The 19,658-nt window shown below is 37.0% G+C and overlaps 5 protein-coding genes across 6 annotated transcripts in view; 2 read left to right on the plus strand and 3 right to left on the minus strand.

The window, feature by feature from the left end:
- LOC135127627 (probable ATP-dependent RNA helicase DHX35) overlaps positions 1–19,658 on the plus strand; it is a 104,396-nt gene that overhangs the window by 47,706 nt on the left and 37,032 nt on the right. The window lies entirely within an intron of this gene.
- LOC135127623 (cytochrome b-c1 complex subunit Rieske, mitochondrial-like) lies at positions 2,667–3,743 on the minus strand. Its single transcript, XM_064054133.1, has 2 exons — positions 3,164–3,743; positions 2,667–3,115 (listed from the first exon to the last, which is right to left on the minus strand). The coding sequence occupies exons 1-2, from the start codon at positions 3,654–3,656 to the stop codon at positions 2,802–2,804; spliced, it is 807 nt and encodes a 268-aa protein (XP_063910203.1). The 5' UTR covers positions 3,657–3,743; the 3' UTR covers positions 2,667–2,801.
- LOC135127620 (probable glutamine--tRNA ligase) lies at positions 3,795–9,395 on the minus strand. Its single transcript, XM_064054130.1, has 9 exons — positions 9,268–9,395; positions 8,376–9,219; positions 8,137–8,324; positions 7,724–8,087; positions 7,505–7,676; positions 4,496–4,658; positions 4,226–4,449; positions 3,987–4,176; positions 3,795–3,934 (listed from the first exon to the last, which is right to left on the minus strand). Exons 1-9 carry the CDS (start codon positions 9,388–9,390, stop codon positions 3,887–3,889), a joined length of 2,316 nt encoding a protein of 771 aa, XP_063910200.1. The 5' UTR covers positions 9,391–9,395; the 3' UTR covers positions 3,795–3,886.
- On the plus strand, positions 9,582–10,847 carry LOC135127622 (bifunctional peptidase and arginyl-hydroxylase JMJD5). The gene is made up of 2 exons (XM_064054132.1): positions 9,582–10,155; positions 10,202–10,847. Exons 1-2 carry the CDS (start codon positions 9,582–9,584, stop codon positions 10,825–10,827), a joined length of 1,200 nt encoding a protein of 399 aa, XP_063910202.1. The 3' UTR covers positions 10,828–10,847.
- LOC135127621 (leukocyte receptor cluster member 8 homolog) lies at positions 10,840–19,553 on the minus strand. The gene is made up of 7 exons (XM_064054131.1): positions 19,364–19,553; positions 18,603–19,201; positions 17,944–18,365; positions 17,256–17,790; positions 16,973–17,171; positions 16,717–16,924; positions 10,840–11,333 (listed from the first exon to the last, which is right to left on the minus strand). Exons 2-7 carry the CDS (start codon positions 19,191–19,193, stop codon positions 11,171–11,173), a joined length of 2,118 nt encoding a protein of 705 aa, XP_063910201.1. The 5' UTR covers positions 19,194–19,201; positions 19,364–19,553; the 3' UTR covers positions 10,840–11,170.

Consider the following 19,658-nt stretch of genomic DNA (forward strand, 5'->3'; position numbering starts at 1 on the left):
TTTATTAAAAAGCCACAAACATATGTAATAGCCTGAAGATCATATAAATCTTTAAATGCAGCTCTATTAGTTGAGCTAGAATTTTCTAAATTTACCAACTCATTGATATTTTCTGTAAACTGAAAATTTGTTGATTTTGATGACGAGGATAAAAATATTCTAAGATTATCGAGAAGTTTTCCTACATCTTCTTCACAATTCTTACCATATGCTTGATATGCTATCAAATTATTCAAAATACTTGTTTTTAACGCCGATATAAATTGAAAACACGATGGATTACTATTTCCTGAACCGTATTGTCGTATCAATGAAAATAAATTTTCTAGAGGATCCTGATTCAACATTCTTGTTCGCAAAAATTTGAATTAATTTTTTTCACACATCTGCCAAAGAAGTCTAATTCCACGAATGTTATTTAACCAACCTTCTTTAAAGGGCATAGTTGTTTTGAATTGACCACGTACTTCGTCATAAAATTTCCAACTTTCGATTTTTTTTTCCATTTTATTCCAAAAATCAAAATGACCAGATTTCTTTGTTAAAGCACATCTTAGCTTTGGATTGCAGTGGTTGTTACGCATATTAATACCAGTGGAGTTGAAACTGTCGAATAAATCATTTGCTTCTTTTACAAAGAAAGCCGTTTCGATTGCTTCTGAAGGAATATTTTCTTTTGAATCTATTAGAGTTTCAAGTGCAGCTGCCATACTGGCACTAAGTGTTTTTGCTGCAATTGACACTTTCATCTTTAATAATCTATATCTGTTCACGTAAAGAAAGGGTTCTCGGATTTTATGCAAAGTTTGAAATCTTCGAGTACTATCAAATTGATAAGCTTGTCTCAAATACATAAATTTAGCTTTCTTGGTTTCATCATAATAAATCATATATTTAAGGAGAGCATTTCTTAATGATTTCAATAAATGGGGACTATCATATAAACATACAATTTTTTTTGAATTTACCTTAAAGTATGGTTCCTTATACTCTACATTTGATTCTTCTTTTAACAAACGTAGAGCCTTCACATTCGAACTGGCCTGATCACAAACGGTGCATATGACTTTTGCGCCGGCCATATTAAGTTTGCTAATAATTTCTTTAATTATTAGTTTTAATTTTATACTTTTAATAGAGTCCTTAACAAAATAGTACGCTATTGGTTGTTTCCATCCGGAACTAATACCTTGTATCATAAATACTAACGCATGGTTAGCATAATTTTTATTTCGTCCTAAAGATCCCAAATCCTCAAAACCAATAATTTTGTCAGTAGATCTCGAATAGGTTAAATTTGTAGATAAAGACACTTCATCAAACATAAGCTTGCATAATCGATCTCTTGGTTTCAGTTTCTCAATTCTCATTTTTAACTTATCAAATAGTTCGTCATTCACGCCACATTCAAAAGGTATATTTTTCAAAAATTTGTACAAAGTTGTTTTTGACGGAAGTCTGAAAAAATGTTTTAAAAAGCGATAACATTTTGGACCTCTTTTGTACATAGCCAGGGCAAATATTTTATTTTCAGTTGACCATCTAGGAATTTTTTTTTTCATGTTATCAAATTGGGATTTTATGAAGCTTGCACTTACAGAATTGCAATTTTCTTGTAAAATGTTAATTAGATGATTTTGGGGAGCACGTTTTAGAAGATCCAAGTTTTTTTTTGATTTACATAATTTTAAATTTAATCTGTTTATTGCCTGTTTCTGGCGTTTTGTTATTCTAAATAAAGTTTGCTCTCTAGGAGTTAAGTCGTCCACTCTTTTGCATCCTACCTTTTTCAAAACACTGGGTGAATATTTTCTTTTTTTCGGAGTACGTGATATTGTCGTGAGAGTATCACAATGGCGTTTGCGTCTTTGTGAATTTACGCTACCATCATACTCAGATTCCGGAATAGTTCCGACTAAAAAAATAAAAATTTTATAATTGTTTTGTTCACTTTTACTGGAATACCCATCACCATTAGTATTAATCACAGCTTGACTACTGTCCTTAAAAATAGTGGGAATTGCGTATTTATGAAGGTTCGTTTGTGCGGTGCTCGTAAAGTAATTTTTACTGAAATGATCTTCACAAATGTAAGCTTTTTTACAATTAACAACAATTTTTTCTGTGCAGGAGGCATTAATGGTATCTATCCACTTTTGTTTTTGAACTGGAGATTTAGGAAAAATAAAAAAATGTTTATTTTTGTTCTTGTTGATTCCTGTTGCGTATACTGACGGACAATTTGGAACTTTGCATCGATATTTATTAATAATTTTCATTTCCGTTGTATCTGAAGCAAGTAAAACTATATTAATATGACTTAAAAATAGCAGATATAATAGCCACCAAACTTACTACTGAAAACCTTTTGAAAAAATTATAATTTGGCGTTTGAATTTGAATGACGTTAAAGGAGATATTTGTTGACAGTAAACACGATCTATTACGAAATTAACACGAGTATAAGCGAATGAGTGTTTGCTCCAGCCGCTCGCGCAGCGCTAGTGTCGCTTCCTAGACTATACGATTAAATGGCAATGAACTGTCTTCCTATTTGTTTAATGGTCTGTGCACTCATCTTTGTTTAAAGCTGGGGTTAGACCACAGTTGCGACATCTATTAACGAATTTTTCTTTATTGTTTGCCTCTTAATTATTATAACGCAATTTTCTTAGTTCAACTTTATTTTCTTTCAGTTTTAAAAACAACAAAAGAGGAAAATCATGTTTTGGTGGGACAACTTGCTTTACAATGTAGTAATTACACCTATTTTCATCTTAATTAAATAAATAAATCAGTAATTAACCTACTACCAGGGTGGTGTCATCCGGGAATTCATAGTAGGGTACTTCTAAATTAAGCGGCGCTGGCCCCTTGCGGATCCTCCCTGACGCGTCATAATGCGACCCGTGACACGGGCAATAATACCCTCCGAAATCCCCGGCGTTAGCAATGGGTACGCAGCCCAGATGGGTGCACACCCCCAACACGATCAACCAATTGGGCTTCTGCACCCTCTCGTTATCATGCTGTGGGTCCCTCAAGCTCCCCACATTGACGCCTTGCTCCGTCGCAATCTCCTCTGGAGTCCTATGCCTGATGAACAGCGGTTTACCTACAACTCAACCGTTACACCAAGAGTCGCAACACGCACCTTAAATACCTCTCCACTTGAAAGTAACCGACTTCCCTTCAGGAATATCAGCCAGCTTGATCTCGATCTTAGCCAACGCCAACACGTCAGCGGAGGCGCTCATCGAAGTCACGAATTGCGTAACCACGGCTTTTGCGGCGTACGCGGTGGCCACGGTCCCCGCCCCCGCGATTAAGTAAGTGAAGTTTTTCCTGTTGTCTTCGGAGTCGCTGCTGCGGCTGGTTGGGGACTTGACGGGGTCGCGTCTGTATTGGGAAAAGTCGGGGACGTTGATGTCGGTGTGGGCCCACCTGATCTGGCTGGAGACGGCGGGGCCGCTGGTGATAGCCGCATTTCCGATGGGGAGGGTTTTGCTGAGGGAGTAGCTCGTGAGGGGGATCGGTTTTTTGAGGGTGACTTGGTGCTGGGCGACTATAACGTTGGTTTTGACGGGTTTGAGGTTGTTACTCACCACCTGGCTGGTGGCTTTCAGGTATGAAGAAACGTTGGTAGGTTTCAACATATTCCTGCCTTTCGTGGATGTTGTTATGCAATGGACTTTTTGAGGTGAGGAGTTTGACAAGTGACGGGTGACATAACACTAGACTAGAGGCATGAAAAGTTACTAAATCGCAGAGGTGCCAACCACAACACTAAAAAATCGGTAAAATTATTATTTATTGAATTTTCACGTGTTAGTTACAAAATCTTATAATAAATTATTGTTAACACAGTTTTCTTCCAATTTTATCATTATTTACCCGCGTCTTCCTTAAGTCCCACAGTCTGGTTGAAAATCAACTAAAACAAACCCATTACACACACAGTCCACGTAATTTAACAAAACAAAAACCTTTCCCTCTGTGGTATCAGGATCAACCGAAAAGAACCCGTTTCTTTCGAACTGGAACTTATCAAAAACCTTCGCTACCCGTAAACTCTTATCAGCCTTACTTTTCAACACATTCAAAGTATCTGTGTTACAATCGCTCAAAAATCCACCTGGAACCTCGCTCGGATCTTCCGGGTTTTTATGTTTAAATCTGAAAATTCACACTGACTTTTTCCCAATCTTTCGTTTTCATTACCCACAGAGTTGAGTAGAGTCTCACTTCGATCTCGACAGGTTCGCTAACCCAGTGGATGAAAGCTTTAGGTTTAGTGGCAACTTTATCGACTTCGGTGCACGTACAAACCACACCGATTACGTCTCCTGAAGAATCTTTCTTTATTTCAGTAACTGAGAGTACATAGCCGGCGTGACGTAACCCCACGGCTTGGGTTTTGGTCAATCTGCGATAATTTTTATTGCCGTCCTGAAAAAAATAACTGTAGACTTTAGTTTCAATGGGGGAAAACTACCTCGAGAAAATCGCTCTTCTCTATGTAAATTTTCGGTCCAAAAGTGACAGAGTGACTTCCCAGTTCTGGTTTGTTGGGGAAGTTGGGGACTGGGATTTCCACTGGTTTGTCGAACGGGAAATTGGTGATTGTGATTTCTAACGGCTCTAAAACGACCATTCGCCTGTTTAACAACAAAAATTGCAATGAAATCCAAAAAGTGAGGTCAGAGAATATAGAGAAGCGTCATAGTTTAAATTAAAGGACGGTTGACGACATCCTAACCGGTTTCGACCATAATTTCTGCTGTTTCAACTTTCGAATTCTGTTTTTCGAAATTTTAGTTTGGGGACTTTTCAGTTTACTCCTCTTTATTTTTCAATTTTTGGATTTTTAAATATTTCGATTTTTCAATTTTTGACTTTTATAAACTCTTTATTTGTCAATTTTTCAATTAATTGATTTTTCAGGTTTTTTGGTTTTTCAATTTTTCCTTTTTTTCAGGTTTCAATTTTTCAACTTCACTTTCTTCAGTTTTGGGATTTTTCAGTTTATTTATTATTCAATTTTTCGATCCTACGATTTTGCAGGTTTTTGATTTTTCAATTTTTCGATTTCTCAATTTTTCGATTCTTTAGATTCTCAGTTTTTGGATATTTCAGTTTTGGGATTTTTCAGTTTTTCTGTTCTTCGACTTTTCCATTTTTGACTTCTGGATTTTTCGATGTGTCGACTTTTTACTTTTTCGATTTTTAAATTTTAGATTTCTCAATTTTTTGGTATTTTAATTTTTCAATATTTAAAATTTTAGATTTTTCGATTTCTCGATTATTCATTTCAGTTCTTCGATGTTTCGAATTTTTCAAATGTTTTGATTTTTCGACCTCCCGGTTTTAGATTTTCTGTTCTTCAGTTGTCGTTTTTTCAAATTTTCGATTTTTCAATTTTTCAAATTTGACAATTATAAACTGTCAATTTTTCGATTTTTCAATTAATCGATGTTTTTCGATATTTCAGTTTTGGGATTTTTCAATATTTCGATTCTTCGACTTTTCGATTTTCCAATTTTTCGTTTACTCAAATTTTCAGGCCAATCGATTCCAATTCGTCGATTTTCCAATTTTTAAATTTTTCAGTTTACAGTTTTTGGGTTTCCACCCCTTTTTTACTTTATGGATTTTCAATTTTTCGTTAAACTTTAGATTTTTCAAATTTTCGCCAGTTCAATTTCTAATTTTTTTCCAAGTTTTCGATGTTTTAATTTTTCTTTTTTAAAATTTTTCAATTTTTTTTATTTGTCAATTTATCAATTTCTCAATTTTTTCTATTTATCGATGTTTCGATTTTTGGATTTCTCGGTTTTTCGATTTTCCAATTTTTCCATGTTTCGATTTTTCAATTTTTTTAAATTCTGGAGTTTCGATTTGTCGATTTTTGAGTTTTAGATTTTGGAATTTTTCTTTTTTGATTCTTTGATGTTTGGGTTTCTCCATTTTTCAATTTTGCGATATTTCAATTGTTCAATGTTTTTTAAATTTTAGATTTTTCGATTTCTGGATTTTTTGATTTTCCAGTTCTTCAGTATTTCTATTTTCCAATTTTTCAAATTTTGACGTTGCTAAATTTTCAGTTTGCCGATTTTTCAATGAAGATATATTTTTTTTATTTTCCCGTTTCTAGAATTCGCAGCTTCGATTTTTCAGTTCTTCAATTCTTCGATTTTTGGATTTTTCGGTTGACTAATTTTTTAATTTCTCAATTTTGGATATTTGTTTCAGTTTTGGGATTTTTCAATATATGTATCTATTTTTCGACTTTTCGATTTTTTATTTTTTGGATTTTCAGTTTTTCGTTTTTTTTTTCTTTAGATTTTTCAATTTTCGATTGCTTTATATATATTTCGATTTCTGAATTTTTTGAGTTTTCAGTTGTATATTTTAATATTTCTTTTTCCGAATTTTTTATTTTTCGATTTTTCAATTTTTTGAGAACTCGATTTATCGAGATTCGGATGTTTCGATGTTTTGATTGTCTCAGTTTTTGAATATTTCGATGTTTCGATTTTTCCATTTATCGCTTTTTCGTTTTTTTACTTTCCGGCTTTTCGATTTTTGAATTTTCCAATTTTTTAAATTTTCAAGCTTTGACGTTTCTGAATTTTCAGTTTTCCGATTTCTCAATGAATCTATTTTTTGATCTTCCCATTTTCGACTTGCCAAGGTTTCGATTTTTCAGTTTTTCAGTTCCTCAATTTTTCGATTTTTCAGGCTCCAGATTTTTCAATTTTTCGATTCTTTAGGTTTGCAATTTTCGGCTTTTCGATTTCCCAATTTTTCAATTTTCCAGTTTTTGGATATTTCGTTCAATTTTGGAATTTTTTAGTATTTCGACTTTTGAATTTTTCGATTTCTCGACTTTTTACTTTTTGGATTTTCAATTTTTCGTTTTTTGAATTTTCGGTTTTCACAATCTTTCAACTTTTCGATATTTTAAATTTTCAATTTTTAAAATTTTAGGTTTTTCGATTTCTCGATTTTTCAGTTCAGTTCTTCGATATTTGAATTTTTCAAGTTTTCGAATTTTTCATATATTTCTTAATCTTTTGATTTTTCGACTTCCCGGATTTAAATTTTCTGTTTTTCAATTGTCATTTTGTCAAATTTTCGATTTTTTAATTTTTCAAATTTGACGTTTATAAACTCTCAGTTTTTCGATTTCTCGATTATTTTAATTGTTCATTTTTTTTCTCACTATTAATATCATACAGTATATCGAAAACAACCACAAAAATTGTCACTAAAAACATTTAAAAAAATTCATACAAAATAGAACACAGTGTTTGCAAAAGGTTTTCCCCAAAAAAATCCATTGCGTTATTACGATTTCAACAATATTCTTAGTTTAAGACGTTTTGCTAGTATAAAACATAAATAAAGAATTAATTCTTAGTTAAACAAAATATGTAAAATCATCTAAATATGTACTAGAAAATTTATGGTGCAACTATGCAAAAAGTGAGGTTATATATACCTTGGAGCTGTATTATTTAAGTAGTCTCTGACGTAAGCTTCCAACATAGAGGGATCGACGGTGCTTTGGGCCCCCGTGACACCTAACTGTGCACAGAAATTGTTTATAGCTTCAGCTGGAAAACCCCTTCTTCGGAGGGCAGTCAGAGTGAATAATCTTGGGTCATCCCAATCTACAAACACTTATTTTACACAATAACAACAGTGGAGCGAAAATCACCTTTAACTATTTTTTCATCAATGAGTTTCCCAATTTTCCTTTTTGAAACTACCGTATAGTTAAAATTAAGGCGCCCATATTCCCACTGAACGGGACAGTAGACTTTCAAGGCGTTGCACAACCAGTAGTAACTCGATCGCCTGGATTGAAATTCCTTAGTGCATAATGAGTGGGTTATATTTTCAATACTATCACACAAACAGTGGGTGTAATCATAGGTGGGATAAATACACCACTTATCTCCAGTTCTGTGATGAGGGGTAAACCGCACCCTGTACGCCACTGGGTCCAATTTTCCTTCTTCTAGGGTAATTTTCATGCGCAAGGTTGCCATACCTTCATCAATTTTCCCATTCTTCATATCCTGATTTTTTTTATTACAACACAATTTTTTAAATTTTAATAGGGTTTACCTGGAAAAGCTGCAAACTTTCCTTAATCGGTCTATCCCTCCAAGGCGACGGTTGTGGGTTAAACCCCTTCATTTCGTCCGCGCTCTGGTGACAAACATACGCCAACCCCGCTTTAATCAACTCCACAGCCCATTCATACAACTGGTCAAAATAATCCGATGAATGTGTAATCTTGTACGGCTTGTACCCTACAACAAATTAAATCAAACATCCCTAAAGACAATCAAACTATAATTTACCCAACCACTCCACCATGTCCTTAATCCCCACAAAAAATTTCTCTTCCTCCTTCTCCGGATTGGTGTCATCATACCTCAAATAACACACCCCGTTATTGGCAGCTGCATACCCAAAATTAATATTAATAGCTTTGGCATGCCCGATGTGCAAAATCCCGTTGGGTTCAGGCGGAAACCTTGTCTGCACTTTACCCCCCGTCACCTTCAAGTGCTCCTTCAACAACCTCTCGGTGTTTTCGGTCACCACATACCCGTCAGTCTTGTAATTTTGACCCGGTAGATGAAAACTGACCTTTTTCATCACGTCAAGAATCGTCAACGCTGGAACGTCGCCGTTGGCGACTTGTTCCTTCACTGGGGGCTTGGTCGCTTTCGTAGTTTTTCCCTTTTTGTCGGTTTTGGCAGCGGGGGCCAAGTCTTCTTCGGTTTTTGGCCCCAACAAGTCAAAAATCTGCACGTCCACTTCATTTTTAACCGCTTTGCCGTCGGCCCAGGGTAACTTCCCCCGGACTTTCTGCATCAGCGGCCCCGCGTTAAATTTGTACCGTTTCTCAACTAACTCATTCTTGTATTCTTTGAGGTATTGTTCCACTACATTTTCAATTTCTTCAGGGGTTACCACGACCCCCACTCCGCAAAACTGTTCGAATTCGGGTGGATTGATGTTTTTGATGTGGGATAACGCGTACTCGATTGCTTTCTCCACGCGGAGTGTCGTGTCCAGTTTTTTGGTGACGATGTATTTGACGATTAGGGGTAAATGGTGGGCAATCTGGGGCTTGGTTTTCGTAGCAAAGTGATACAAAAGAACGCCGGTTCCCTCGGGGAGGACAACTTCGCGTATCTGTTAATACAAACCGGTAAATTTTTTAAGTGTGTCGTTTGTACGTACCTCATGCAATATCGAAGACAGGGTTTGTGTGAGGGGAACATTTTTTAACGTTTCTTTGGCCTTCTGCTCACTTAACCCCAAAGTGGCGACCAAACTTTTGGTCAAATCGTCGCTCTGGACCATGTTTCGGTGCCGGTTTTCGTGTCGTCGTGTCAGAGATGATAAGTGAAAGGTGAAAAGGATGGATCTTTATGGGATGATTTAACAACGTGAACTTTTGCGAAATCTGCGTGACATAACCTCACTTTTTTGTAACATAACCTAAGTTTTTTCGTTTTAATTAATTTGTATGTAATTTAAGTTCAAATAGTGATATGGACCCCCGAATACGCGCTTTGTACTCTTTTATAAGCAACGAAGACGAAATAAGCGAGTCAGTTAAGCCAGTAAACAAGTGTCTTAACATAACCTTCAAATCATGTTTCGAAAACGACAAATTCGTTATTAAAGCAGACAAACAGCTCGAAATAGAGAGTGTTTTGGATTATTTGCACGACGAGCTAAATACGGGGCACTGGAGCGAAGTCCCCGTCAGTGTAAGAAGGGCATTTACGGCTGCCAGTTTCGTCAAAACTGTGATTTTATTACACAGTTCAAATACTCCAGAGGTGCTACAGCAATGTCTGAAAGCGCTAGACATGGGGTTGCTATTGGGGGCCCCTTTAGAAATAAACACCGACCTATTAACAAACTGTGCCACTTATCTCTCCAAACACGTAAATGAAGACACTGAAACAAGAGTGACTACAAATGAGAAACGAAAACACAATAGCGAGGGCTTGGAGAAGTTTGAAAGTGTGAAAGGAGTGCCTGTGGACGTGCTAAGTTGCCCCTCTTTAGAAACTTTCAATAAATATTTTACAACGAAAGTACCACTAAAATTACAAGGTTTGTTAAAATTTTTCAACTACAAATGATTTTGTGTGTTTTTTAGACTGCGTATCTCACTGGCCGGCACTCACAACGTGGCCAGACGTGAATTATTTACTAAAAGTGGCAGGCGAGCGGACGGTTCCAGTTGAAATAGGTTCACACTATGCTGACGAGAACTGGCGACAAAAACTAATGACTTTGAAGGACTTCATTAGGAGCCACTTCTTGGGCGAATCACCGAACATCGGTTATCTAGCGCAACATAACCTCTTTGACCAGATTCCAGAATTGAGAAAAGACATTCATATCCCCGACTATTGTTGCTTGAGTGACGTTGAAGAAGCCGAAGATCCCGATATTAACGCTTGGTTTGGTCCTGGAGGAACAGTATCTCCGTTACACCATGACCCCAAAAACAATATTCTAGTTCAAGTTTTTGGAACCAAACACTTGATTTTATATTCTCCTAAAGACAGTCCGTATTTGTACCCCCATGACAGTCTCCTGCTATCAAACACAGCCCGTGTGGATCCGTTCCAACACGATCCGCAATTCCCCGACTTTACCAAAGCCAGAGCTTACAAGTCCACCCTTGAGCCCGGTGACATGTTATACATCCCGCCAAAGTGGTGGCACCACGTCACCGCACTAGACAAAAGCTTCTCCGTCAGTTTCTGGTGGAACTAAATAATAAAAAACTAAAATTCGCAGCTTTTATTATTTAAAAATGATACATATGTACAATCTTATTTACTAAGTGGAAATCGCCATTTATAAACACCACCGAAAATAACTCCATAAAAAACACAACCTTTTTGAAGACTTGGACTTCTATTGGAGCTCCCTTCATTTTCGTGAACGATAATAAATAAGGAAACGACCGCAGACGCTGTATTTGAGGCATGAAGACTTTAACGACCTTATAACTAGGTTTATTCATGGAAACAACTGTGAGGAGGAAAATCGTGCTCCGGACCGTCTGCGGTCTGAACGACGAAGATCAGTACACCCTTAGCGAACGTGAACGATTTCATATATTCGGAAGAGACACCATGCTAGTTTTACAATCGATATGAGTCTTGCTAACGTCCGTGAAGGTCAAAGCGAACGGTTCAAGAAATTTTAAAGTTTCCTCCAACGCTGGGAATGCCAACTCTTGCTGGATAAAGTTCACTGATATGTTTTGACGATAGCTAAACAAAAAAATATCGTTAGGTTTGAACAATGGGGGGGAAATTCAGCGGCGAAGTGATTCGGCTACGGCGAGCCGAATCACTTCGCGCTTTCACGAATTCAAATCGCACCTTACGTTTTACGAATTAAATTTTTTTTTGGTTATTACTATTTTTGTAAAATTGGTCGCCCTGAAATTTATTAATAGTTACGAACAAGAAGCCCATTTCTGTGAATGTTCATAAAATTACCCAAAACGAAAATCGTGTCTAGTAACAAAAAAAGTGGCTTAGGTGGAGCACGGCCAACTGTATTAATACATATGGCCATCCCAATTCGTATAAAAAGTTGATTCTTTGACATTTCCAAAATCGTTAATCAGGCAACGACATCTGTTGAGTACAATTATGAACTTGGTTAGCAAATAACGTCGCCTGCGTTGACAGTTGCGCTGATAAAGCCTGCCGAATAGCCACCTTTGACAGATAATCCAGTAGTTACTTTCGACACCATTTTCCTTCTGAGGGCGCTAGTTATCCTTGAATGACAGTTCAAATTTGAATTTGACACATTAGTTTGTATATGTAATTTTCGTAATTTTCAACTAATAAAATACGATTAAAAATGCATTGCTGTATACCATCCTGTTCAAACAAATGTTACCTACCACGAGTTTCCAACGCAGAAGCAGAGGTTGGTAAGATAAGACTGATTTTGGCAAATGACGTATTCTCTAAGAAAATACAGGGCAAAATCCAAAAATTGAAAAAGTGAAAAAAATTTTAAGTTATAATTAGTTGCACATTTGAAATGAAAACTAGAAAAATTGTAATTCAAAGGTTGAAAAAACGAAAAATGAAAAAATCTAAAAGTCGCAAATTTAAAAAATTGAAAAAAAAGAAAAATTATTAAACATGAACATTGAAAAAAGAAAGAAAATAAAATACGGAAATAAAAATTTTCGAAAATAGTTGAAAAGTGATCGAATATGTCAAAAGTGCCAAAATCAGTCTTAACAATTACTAGCCCCGCCCGCCTATTTTAGTTATTTTCACATTCACAACTGCTTTGAACCCTGAATAAGTAAGCTTCGTAATGTTTCCAAATTTTGATCATTTTTTGTAAAAGTTATCAGTACTTGCTAAGATAAGACTGATTTTGGCAAATGATAGATCCCCTAAGCGCAACTGTCAACGCAGGCGACGGCAAATAATTGTCAAAATGACGTTTTAAAATATCACGTTTTTCTGAAAGTGTAGATAATGGCACAAGAACATTAATGATATTACTCCTACTATTTAGTTTTGAAATAAGATAGATATATTTTTACAAAACGAAAATTATTTAACAAAAAGGAAGGTACATATTCATAATTTTAAAACTTTTCTGCTGGTAGGTTTGTTACAGATCGTTATTTTCTTCAACCAGTCTGTTTGTTCCAAACAAATATTATCTATAACTGGTTTCACCGTTGCTCGAATAATTATATCACAAACTCTTGATTTATGTTCCAAGCAACAAAATAATGGATTTTGGTCCAAAGCAGGATGGAGCAGATTACATATTTGTTGACATGTCTTTTTAGAGTTTAAAAACGGTTGTATTAGAAAGTTTTTTAAAAAGGGTAACATTTAGATTCAGTTATTTGAAGACAAATCGTGAAAAATATTTTAGATTCGTAATCTGCCAAAAATTATCTATAAGCCAACTATTTTCCGCTGGATCAGATCGTCTTTTAACTGTTACAGACAAAAAATTTTTGGAAATTACAAAAAATGTCTTCAACTAATTTTCTGAAATAGTTGAAAAATAGTTGAAAATGTCAAAAGTGCGAAAATCAGTTTTATCTTATCAAATACTAGCCCCGCCCGCCCACCCTCTATTTTCTTGGAAGGTATGTGATTTGCCAAGATCAGTATTATCTTAGCAAGTAGTATTTAATTATTGTTTAATCATTTATTTTGCCATTTCAATATACAATATAGTACTTGCTAAGATAATACTGATTTTGGCAAATCACATACCTTCCAAGAAACTAGAGGGCGGGTGGGCGGGGCTAATATTTGCTAAGAAAAAAACTGATTTCAGTAAAAAACATCCCTAAGAAAATACAGGGCGGCTGGGTGTGGCTAGTACTTGCTTAAATAAGGCAATTTTTGGCAAACGACATACTCTTTAAGAAAATGGAGGGTGAGTGGGTGGGCGGGGCTAGTATTTCATAAGGTAAATTTGCGATTAGTATTCTATAAAACTAGAAAGTCAATGTTTTCCTCTCAAATAAAGCCATTTGGAACGGTTTTAGAATTTTTTGGAAATGTTGGGAATTTTTGGACTCCTTTTCTCGCATTTCTCAGTTATTTGAAGAGAAATCGTGAAAAATATTTTAGATTCGTAATCTGCGAAAAATTATCTATAAGCCAACTATTTTCCGTTGGATCAGATCGTCTTTTAACTGTTACAGACAAAAAATTTTTGGAAATTACAAAAAATGTCTTCAACTAATTTTCTGAAATAGTTGAAAAATAGTTGAAAATGTCAAAAGTGCGAAAATCAGTTTTATCTTATCAAATACTAGCCCCGCCCGCCCACCCTCTATTTTCTTGGAAGGTATGTGATTTGCCAAGATCAGTATTATCTTAGCAAGTAGTATTTAATTATTGTTTAATCATTTATTTTGCCATTTCAATATACAATATAGTACTTGCTAAGATAATACTGATTTTGGCAAATCACATACCTTCCAAGAAACTAGAGGGCGGGTGGGCGGGGCTAGTACTTGCCAAGGTAAGACTAACGGTGGCAAATCACATATCCTACAAGATAAGAGAGGGCGGGTGGGCGGGGCTAATATTTGCTAAGAAAAAAACTGATTTCAGTAAAAAACATCCCTAAGAAAATACAGGGTGGCTGGGTGTGGCTAGTACTTGCTTAAATAAGGCAATTTTTGGCAAACGACATACTCTTTAAGAAAATGGAGGGTGAGTGGGTGGGCGGGGCTAGTATTTCATAAGGTAAATTTGCGATTAGTATTCTATAAAACTAGAAAGTCAATGTTTTCCTCTCAAATAAAGCCATTTGGAACGGTTTTAGAATTTTTTGGAAATGTTGGGAATTTTTGGACTCCTTTTCTCGCATTTCTCAGTTATTTGAAGAGAAATCGTGAAAAATATTTTAGATTCGTAATCTGCGAAAAATTATCTATAAGCCAACTATTTTCCGTTGGATCAGATCGTCTTTTAACTGTTACAGACAAAAAATTTTTGGAAATTACAAAAAATGTCTTCAACTAATTTTCTGAAATAGTTGAAAAATAGTTGAAAATGTCAAAAGTGCGAAAATCAGTTTTATCTTATCAAATACTAGCCCCGCCCGCCCACCCTCTATTTTCTTGGAAGATATGTGATTTGCCAAGATCAGTATTATCTTAGCAAGTAGTATTTAATTATTGTTTAATCATTTATTTTGCCATTTCAATATACAATATAGTACTTGCTAAGATAATACTGATTTTGGCAAATCACATACCTTCCAAGAAACTAGAGGGCGGGTGGGCGGGGCTAATATTTGCTAAGAAAAACACTGATTTCAGTAAAAAACATCCCTAAGAAAATACAGGGTGGCTGGGTGTGGCTAGTACTTGCTTAAATAAGGCAATTTTTGGCAAACGACATACTCTTTAAGAAAATGGAGGGTGAGTGGGTGGGCGGGGCTAGTATTTCATAAGGTAAATTTGCGATTAGTATTCTATAAAACTAGAAAGTCAATGTTTTCCTCTCAAATAAAGCCATTTGGAACGGTTTTAGAATTTTTTGGAAATGTTGGGAATTTTTGGACTCCTTTTCTCGCATTTCTCAGTTATTTGAAGAGAAATCGTGAAAAATATTTTAGATTCGTAATCTGCGAAAAATTATCTATAAGCCAACTATTTTCCGTTGGATCAGATCGTCTTTTAACTGTTACAGAAAAAAATTTTTGGAAATTACAAAAAATGTCTTCAACTAATTTTCTGAAATAGTTGAAAATGTCAAAAGTGCGAAAATCAGTTTTATCTTAGCAGATACTAGCCCCGCCCACCCACCCTCTATTTTCTTGGAAGGTATGTGATTTGCCAAAACCAGTTATTGATAATATTTGTTTGGAACAAACAGACTGGTTGAAGAAAATAACGATCTGTAACAAACCTACCAGCAGAAAAGTTTTAAAATTATGAATATGTACCTTCCTTTTTGTTAAATAATTTTCGTTTTGTAAAAATATATCTATCTTATTTCAAAACTAAATAATATGAGTATAATCATTAATGTTCTTGTGCCATTATCTACACTTTCAGAAAAACGTGATATTTTAAAACGTCATTTTGACAATTATTTGCCAACCAAGTTCATAATTGTACTCAACAGATGTCGTTGCCTGATTAACGATTCTGGAAACGTCAAAGAATCAACTTTTTATACGAATTGGGATGGCCATATGTATTAATACAGTTGGCCGTGGGTGGAGTTGAAAACAAAACTGTTTTAGACGGAGTAGGCTGTGTTTCAACGTCACGATTCGATGACTACGCCTACTTGATTCAAAGAAAAATTAAACAGTCGCTCTTTCACAATTCAGTGTTGATTCTTGAACTTTTAGTACGATTTTCGCTATTTTATTATATGTGATTTACTACCGTAGTCTAAAATAAAATGAAAGAGTTGGCGCCTGTCAAGCTACAAACTTTGACATAATGTCAACTTCTGGTCTACAACTCCAATCGTTTTATTTTTGACCCCACGGTACAATTTTGAAGAAACAAGTCATCAGAGTCATGGTATTGTAGACACAATAAAATCAAATTTCACAGTTGGCTTGATTTTTACCAAAGTTTGAAAGTGTTGTGTTTTTGACTAGTTCACACTAAGCAATTGTTTGCCACTCAAGCAAAATTAGTAACACAGTAAGCAAAAAATAAATTAATTGAAACACAGATCAAGCGTTAGAATATTTTTATGACGTTCTTCTACCTGCATCACAGCATCTGCAAAGCAGTTCCAAATTTTAGATAAACTAATATAGATGAACAAAAACAATAGTAAAAATGTTTTAGTGGTCAATAAAAACTTCCAATCAGTAACTTTGCTCGTGATAAAATCGCCGACTTTAGTAATAACAATAATAATAAATACATGCAAAGTGCTTCTTGTACAATTTCAAACCCCACATGAATCGACACCGTGTTCGAGTGTAAGCAAAAATAAAAAACATCGACATCTTTTGGTACCTTACTTTCGCCACTATTCTACAATTTGACCATTTTTTAATCTTGAAAATCGGAAAAACAACTAAAAGTCCTATTAGTTTATCCCAAATGCTGTTGAAACACCTTGCAAAATACTGTCTACTAGGAAACAAAATAATACGTACCTTTTTATGACACACTTTAAATACAACTTTCTTTCACGCTCGATAAACCAATCGACCAAGAAACCCGCCATTAACGGCGCACGCAGATATAACCGAAAGAACCTGTGAAAATTGCCCAAAGACCACGCAGACCGTAATTTTAACGCGAAATTTATGCAGTCGTCGGACTTCTCCTCTTTAGAGAGACTCTTCATGATGGTCATTATATCTGCAAAAAAATAAATAAATACGTACAAAAACGACACCAGAAACTCACCTAGAGTATTTTTAGTAAAAATATAATACAATATCCTATATGCGGTAAATTCGTTTTTGTTCCCACCCCCGATTTCCGAGTATAACATTTTAAGTTGCGTTTGACACTGGTTGAACTCTTCGTGGTCGCCTTTTTCTAAAGCAATTCGAGCGTGAGTTTCATAAACCTCCACCGTGAATTCGTTCCTTACTCCTTGAACCTACAACAACAAAACAAACAATTTTTTTTCTTTCTTTTAAAACAATAACAATTAACATTAACATGAACATGAACAATGACTTACTGTGAGATCCTGCCTGATGGACTTCAGCTGATCGCAGGCGTAATAATAATCCGGCTTCTGCTTCCACTTGTTCTTGACGTTCTGCAATGACAATTTGAGAACTTCAACTGGACGTACTTCACATGCTTCCGGGGCTTTAGTCAGTCGAAGGAAGGACTTTTCCAAGTCCTGACACGTGCCCACAATGTGAAATCCAGTCCAGTCAAAGTCACCGATATTGTCCTCATACTTATCATTTGCATTATTAAAGCTAATCTTGTTCGCCATTAACCCGTTCGGCTCTTTCTGTTTCGTCACGTTATTGAAACGCGCCGCTCTTTGCAACAGAAGCTCTGAGTTCTCCTCGACTTCCGAACCGAACGTCGACAACAAGTGCGCCTTTTTCTCTTTCACTTTCTGCTTTTTCGCGGGTTTGTTGGCGAATTTGTTCTTATTCGTGGGACCTAATCTATTGGCTAGTTTACTCTTGATTTTGTTCTTGTTTGGTTTTAGGAGCGGCTTGAAGTTCTCGTCGCTGCTCTCGCTGGTACTACTACTGCAAAGAAGACAAAATTTACATTTAGCATAATTGTTCAAATAATTCGCCATGTTTTTTTTTAGGGTTTTTTGTTATATCCCTAAATTTTTGGACACGAATGACATTGTTGACGTAATGTACCTATGATTTTAAACGTGTCTGGGGGCTTACCTCGACGACCGATGCCTGCGCGGACTCCTCGATCGCGACCTAGACGTCTTCCTCGGACTCCTCGACCTGGACCTAGACCTAGAAGAGGACCTGCTGGTGCCCCTCAGCGTCGACGCTCTCGCCCCCAGCCGCGCGCCCATCGCCGGCGACAAGCCCTTCTTTGGGGCGTTCTGGAACTGGGCCAGCTGTCCCGGTACCGTCTTCGGGACGAGCGTCGGCCGCTCGCTGTGTATGTTCGGTAGGGGCTCCGCCCCCCAGTCCTTCGTGTGAAGCTGCCCCATCTGGTAGGCGTGCGTTATCTTCCCCTTAAGTATAATCTCCACCTGGTTCTTATCAATGTTCGTTTTACACTTGGCGTAGCACCGGTTCACGTAATCCTTGAGACTCGGGGGCCACTCGTCGGTCGGGTTGTTCGCCGCCGGCTGGAACAAATCAAACTAAACCACCAACTCACAGAATATTTTAAGTAGGATTATGTTAAACACGAATTTAGCGCCATCTGATTGGTACTAACCCCATTTTCCACCCCCACCATTTTTCAATCTATCTAACCGTCAACGAATAAACATTGATACAGTACATAGAATATCTTAATTGAGCTTAAGTTAATTACCATTTAATGAGGCGTTTAGCCAAATCTGGTTGTCAAGATATTTTACCTTGTCGGGGACGGCCGGCGGCGGCGGGGGCTTGGACGTGTCCGGGAGCGGGGGCAGCGGCGGGGCCGCTTCGGGCGGCGGAGGTGGGGCCGGCTGCTCGGGCGGCGGCAGCGGGGGCAGAGGGAGGTTCTGAGGCTGGTTCTGGTTGAGTTGGTTGTTCCTGTTGCGTTTGCGCTTCTTCTTGGCGGCGCCGCTGGTGAGCGAGTTGTTCTGCTGCAGGGCGCCGTTGGAGCGCTTGCCGGGCAGGTTGAACCTAATGGGGCTGAATTTGGGGGTGTTCAGTAGAGGTGGTTTTGAGATGTGTGGGGTTGGAAGTGACGGTCCCGGAGGGAGAGGGGGCACGAATTTCGCGCCGGTGTCTGCTTTACTATTTTCGAACATCTGCTGATGGACCTGCTGGTAGAGCGCGGTCTGATAGGGGTAATTTACGTAGAATTGGTAGTAGCTGGCCATGTCGTAGTTGTACATGGAGTAGCAGTTGGCCCATTGGGCTTGCTGCTGGGCCTGTTGGGCCGCTTGCGCTTCGCTCGACGTGGGGGCCGCCCCTGCGGGGGGCGCAGGGGCCGTGGCCACTTCCGTCTTCTCATCCATCCTGAAATCTGGGGACGAAACAAAGACTGAGTACCCGTCAAATTCAACTATAAATACCGTGAAAAACAGTTAATACGTAGGAAACATCCGAATAAAGCGACTAACGGTAAATTTGTTATTGCGCTTCCAGATTCGATTCAAGATGGCCATTTTAAGCCAGCGTCACTTACCAATAAAATAAGCGTGTCCTGCGGATTCTTCTTATAAAAGAAAATTAATCTGCAAATAAATTATGGGAAAAGTACAAGAAGAGTACAAATATGTTACACCTATTTTTGGTTTACACTCAAATTAGAAATATCGCACGAAGAACGCACGTCCATCTTGGTTTCACGAGCACTTTAAAAATGACAGATGACGTATGACTCAACGAATGACAGAAATTACACAATGGTGCGATCGTGTCGGCTTTTCCGATGGTTACTCGTGTGCTTTCGTCAGATCGACAAGTGACAATGATCATCC

The sequence above is a fragment of the Zophobas morio genome, unplaced genomic scaffold (assembly GCF_036711695.1).
Source record: "Zophobas morio isolate AGI-343-1 ecotype UQ-CSIRO unplaced genomic scaffold, CSIRO_AGI_Zmor_V1 ptg000012l, whole genome shotgun sequence".
Taxonomy (NCBI): Eukaryota; Metazoa; Arthropoda; class Insecta; order Coleoptera; family Tenebrionidae; genus Zophobas; species Zophobas morio.

Coding starts and splice junctions, on each gene's coding strand:
- LOC135127623 (XM_064054133.1), bottom strand. CDS start 3,656: ATGTTGAAACCTACCAACGTTTCTTCATACCTGAAAGCCACCAGCCAG. Junction 3,116..3,163: donor GGTTACTTTCAAGTGGAGAG/GTATTTAAGGTG, acceptor GTTGAGTTGTAG/GTAAACCGCTGTTCATCAGG.
- LOC135127620 (XM_064054130.1), bottom strand. CDS start 9,390: ATGGTCCAGAGCGACGATTTGACCAAAAGTTTGGTCGCCACTTTGGGG. Junction 8,088..8,136: donor AAAGTTTGCAGCTTTTCCAG/GTAAACCCTATT, acceptor AAAAAAAATCAG/GATATGAAGAATGGGAAAAT. Junction 4,177..4,225: donor GTGAGACTCTACTCAACTCT/GTGGGTAATGAA, acceptor GTGAATTTTCAG/ATTTAAACATAAAAACCCGG.
- LOC135127622 (XM_064054132.1), top strand. CDS start 9,582: ATGGACCCCCGAATACGCGCTTTGTACTCTTTTATAAGCAACGAAGAC. Junction 10,156..10,201: donor AGTACCACTAAAATTACAAG/GTTTGTTAAAAT, acceptor TGTGTTTTTTAG/ACTGCGTATCTCACTGGCCG.
- LOC135127621 (XM_064054131.1), bottom strand. CDS start 19,193: ATGGATGAGAAGACGGAAGTGGCCACGGCCCCTGCGCCCCCCGCAGGG. Junction 17,791..17,943: donor CGCAGGCATCGGTCGTCGAG/GTAAGCCCCCAG, acceptor TCTTCTTTGCAG/TAGTAGTACCAGCGAGAGCA. Junction 11,334..16,716: donor TTAAAGTGTGTCATAAAAAG/GTACGTATTATT, acceptor TTTTTTGTTTAG/CTATCGTCAAAACATATCAG.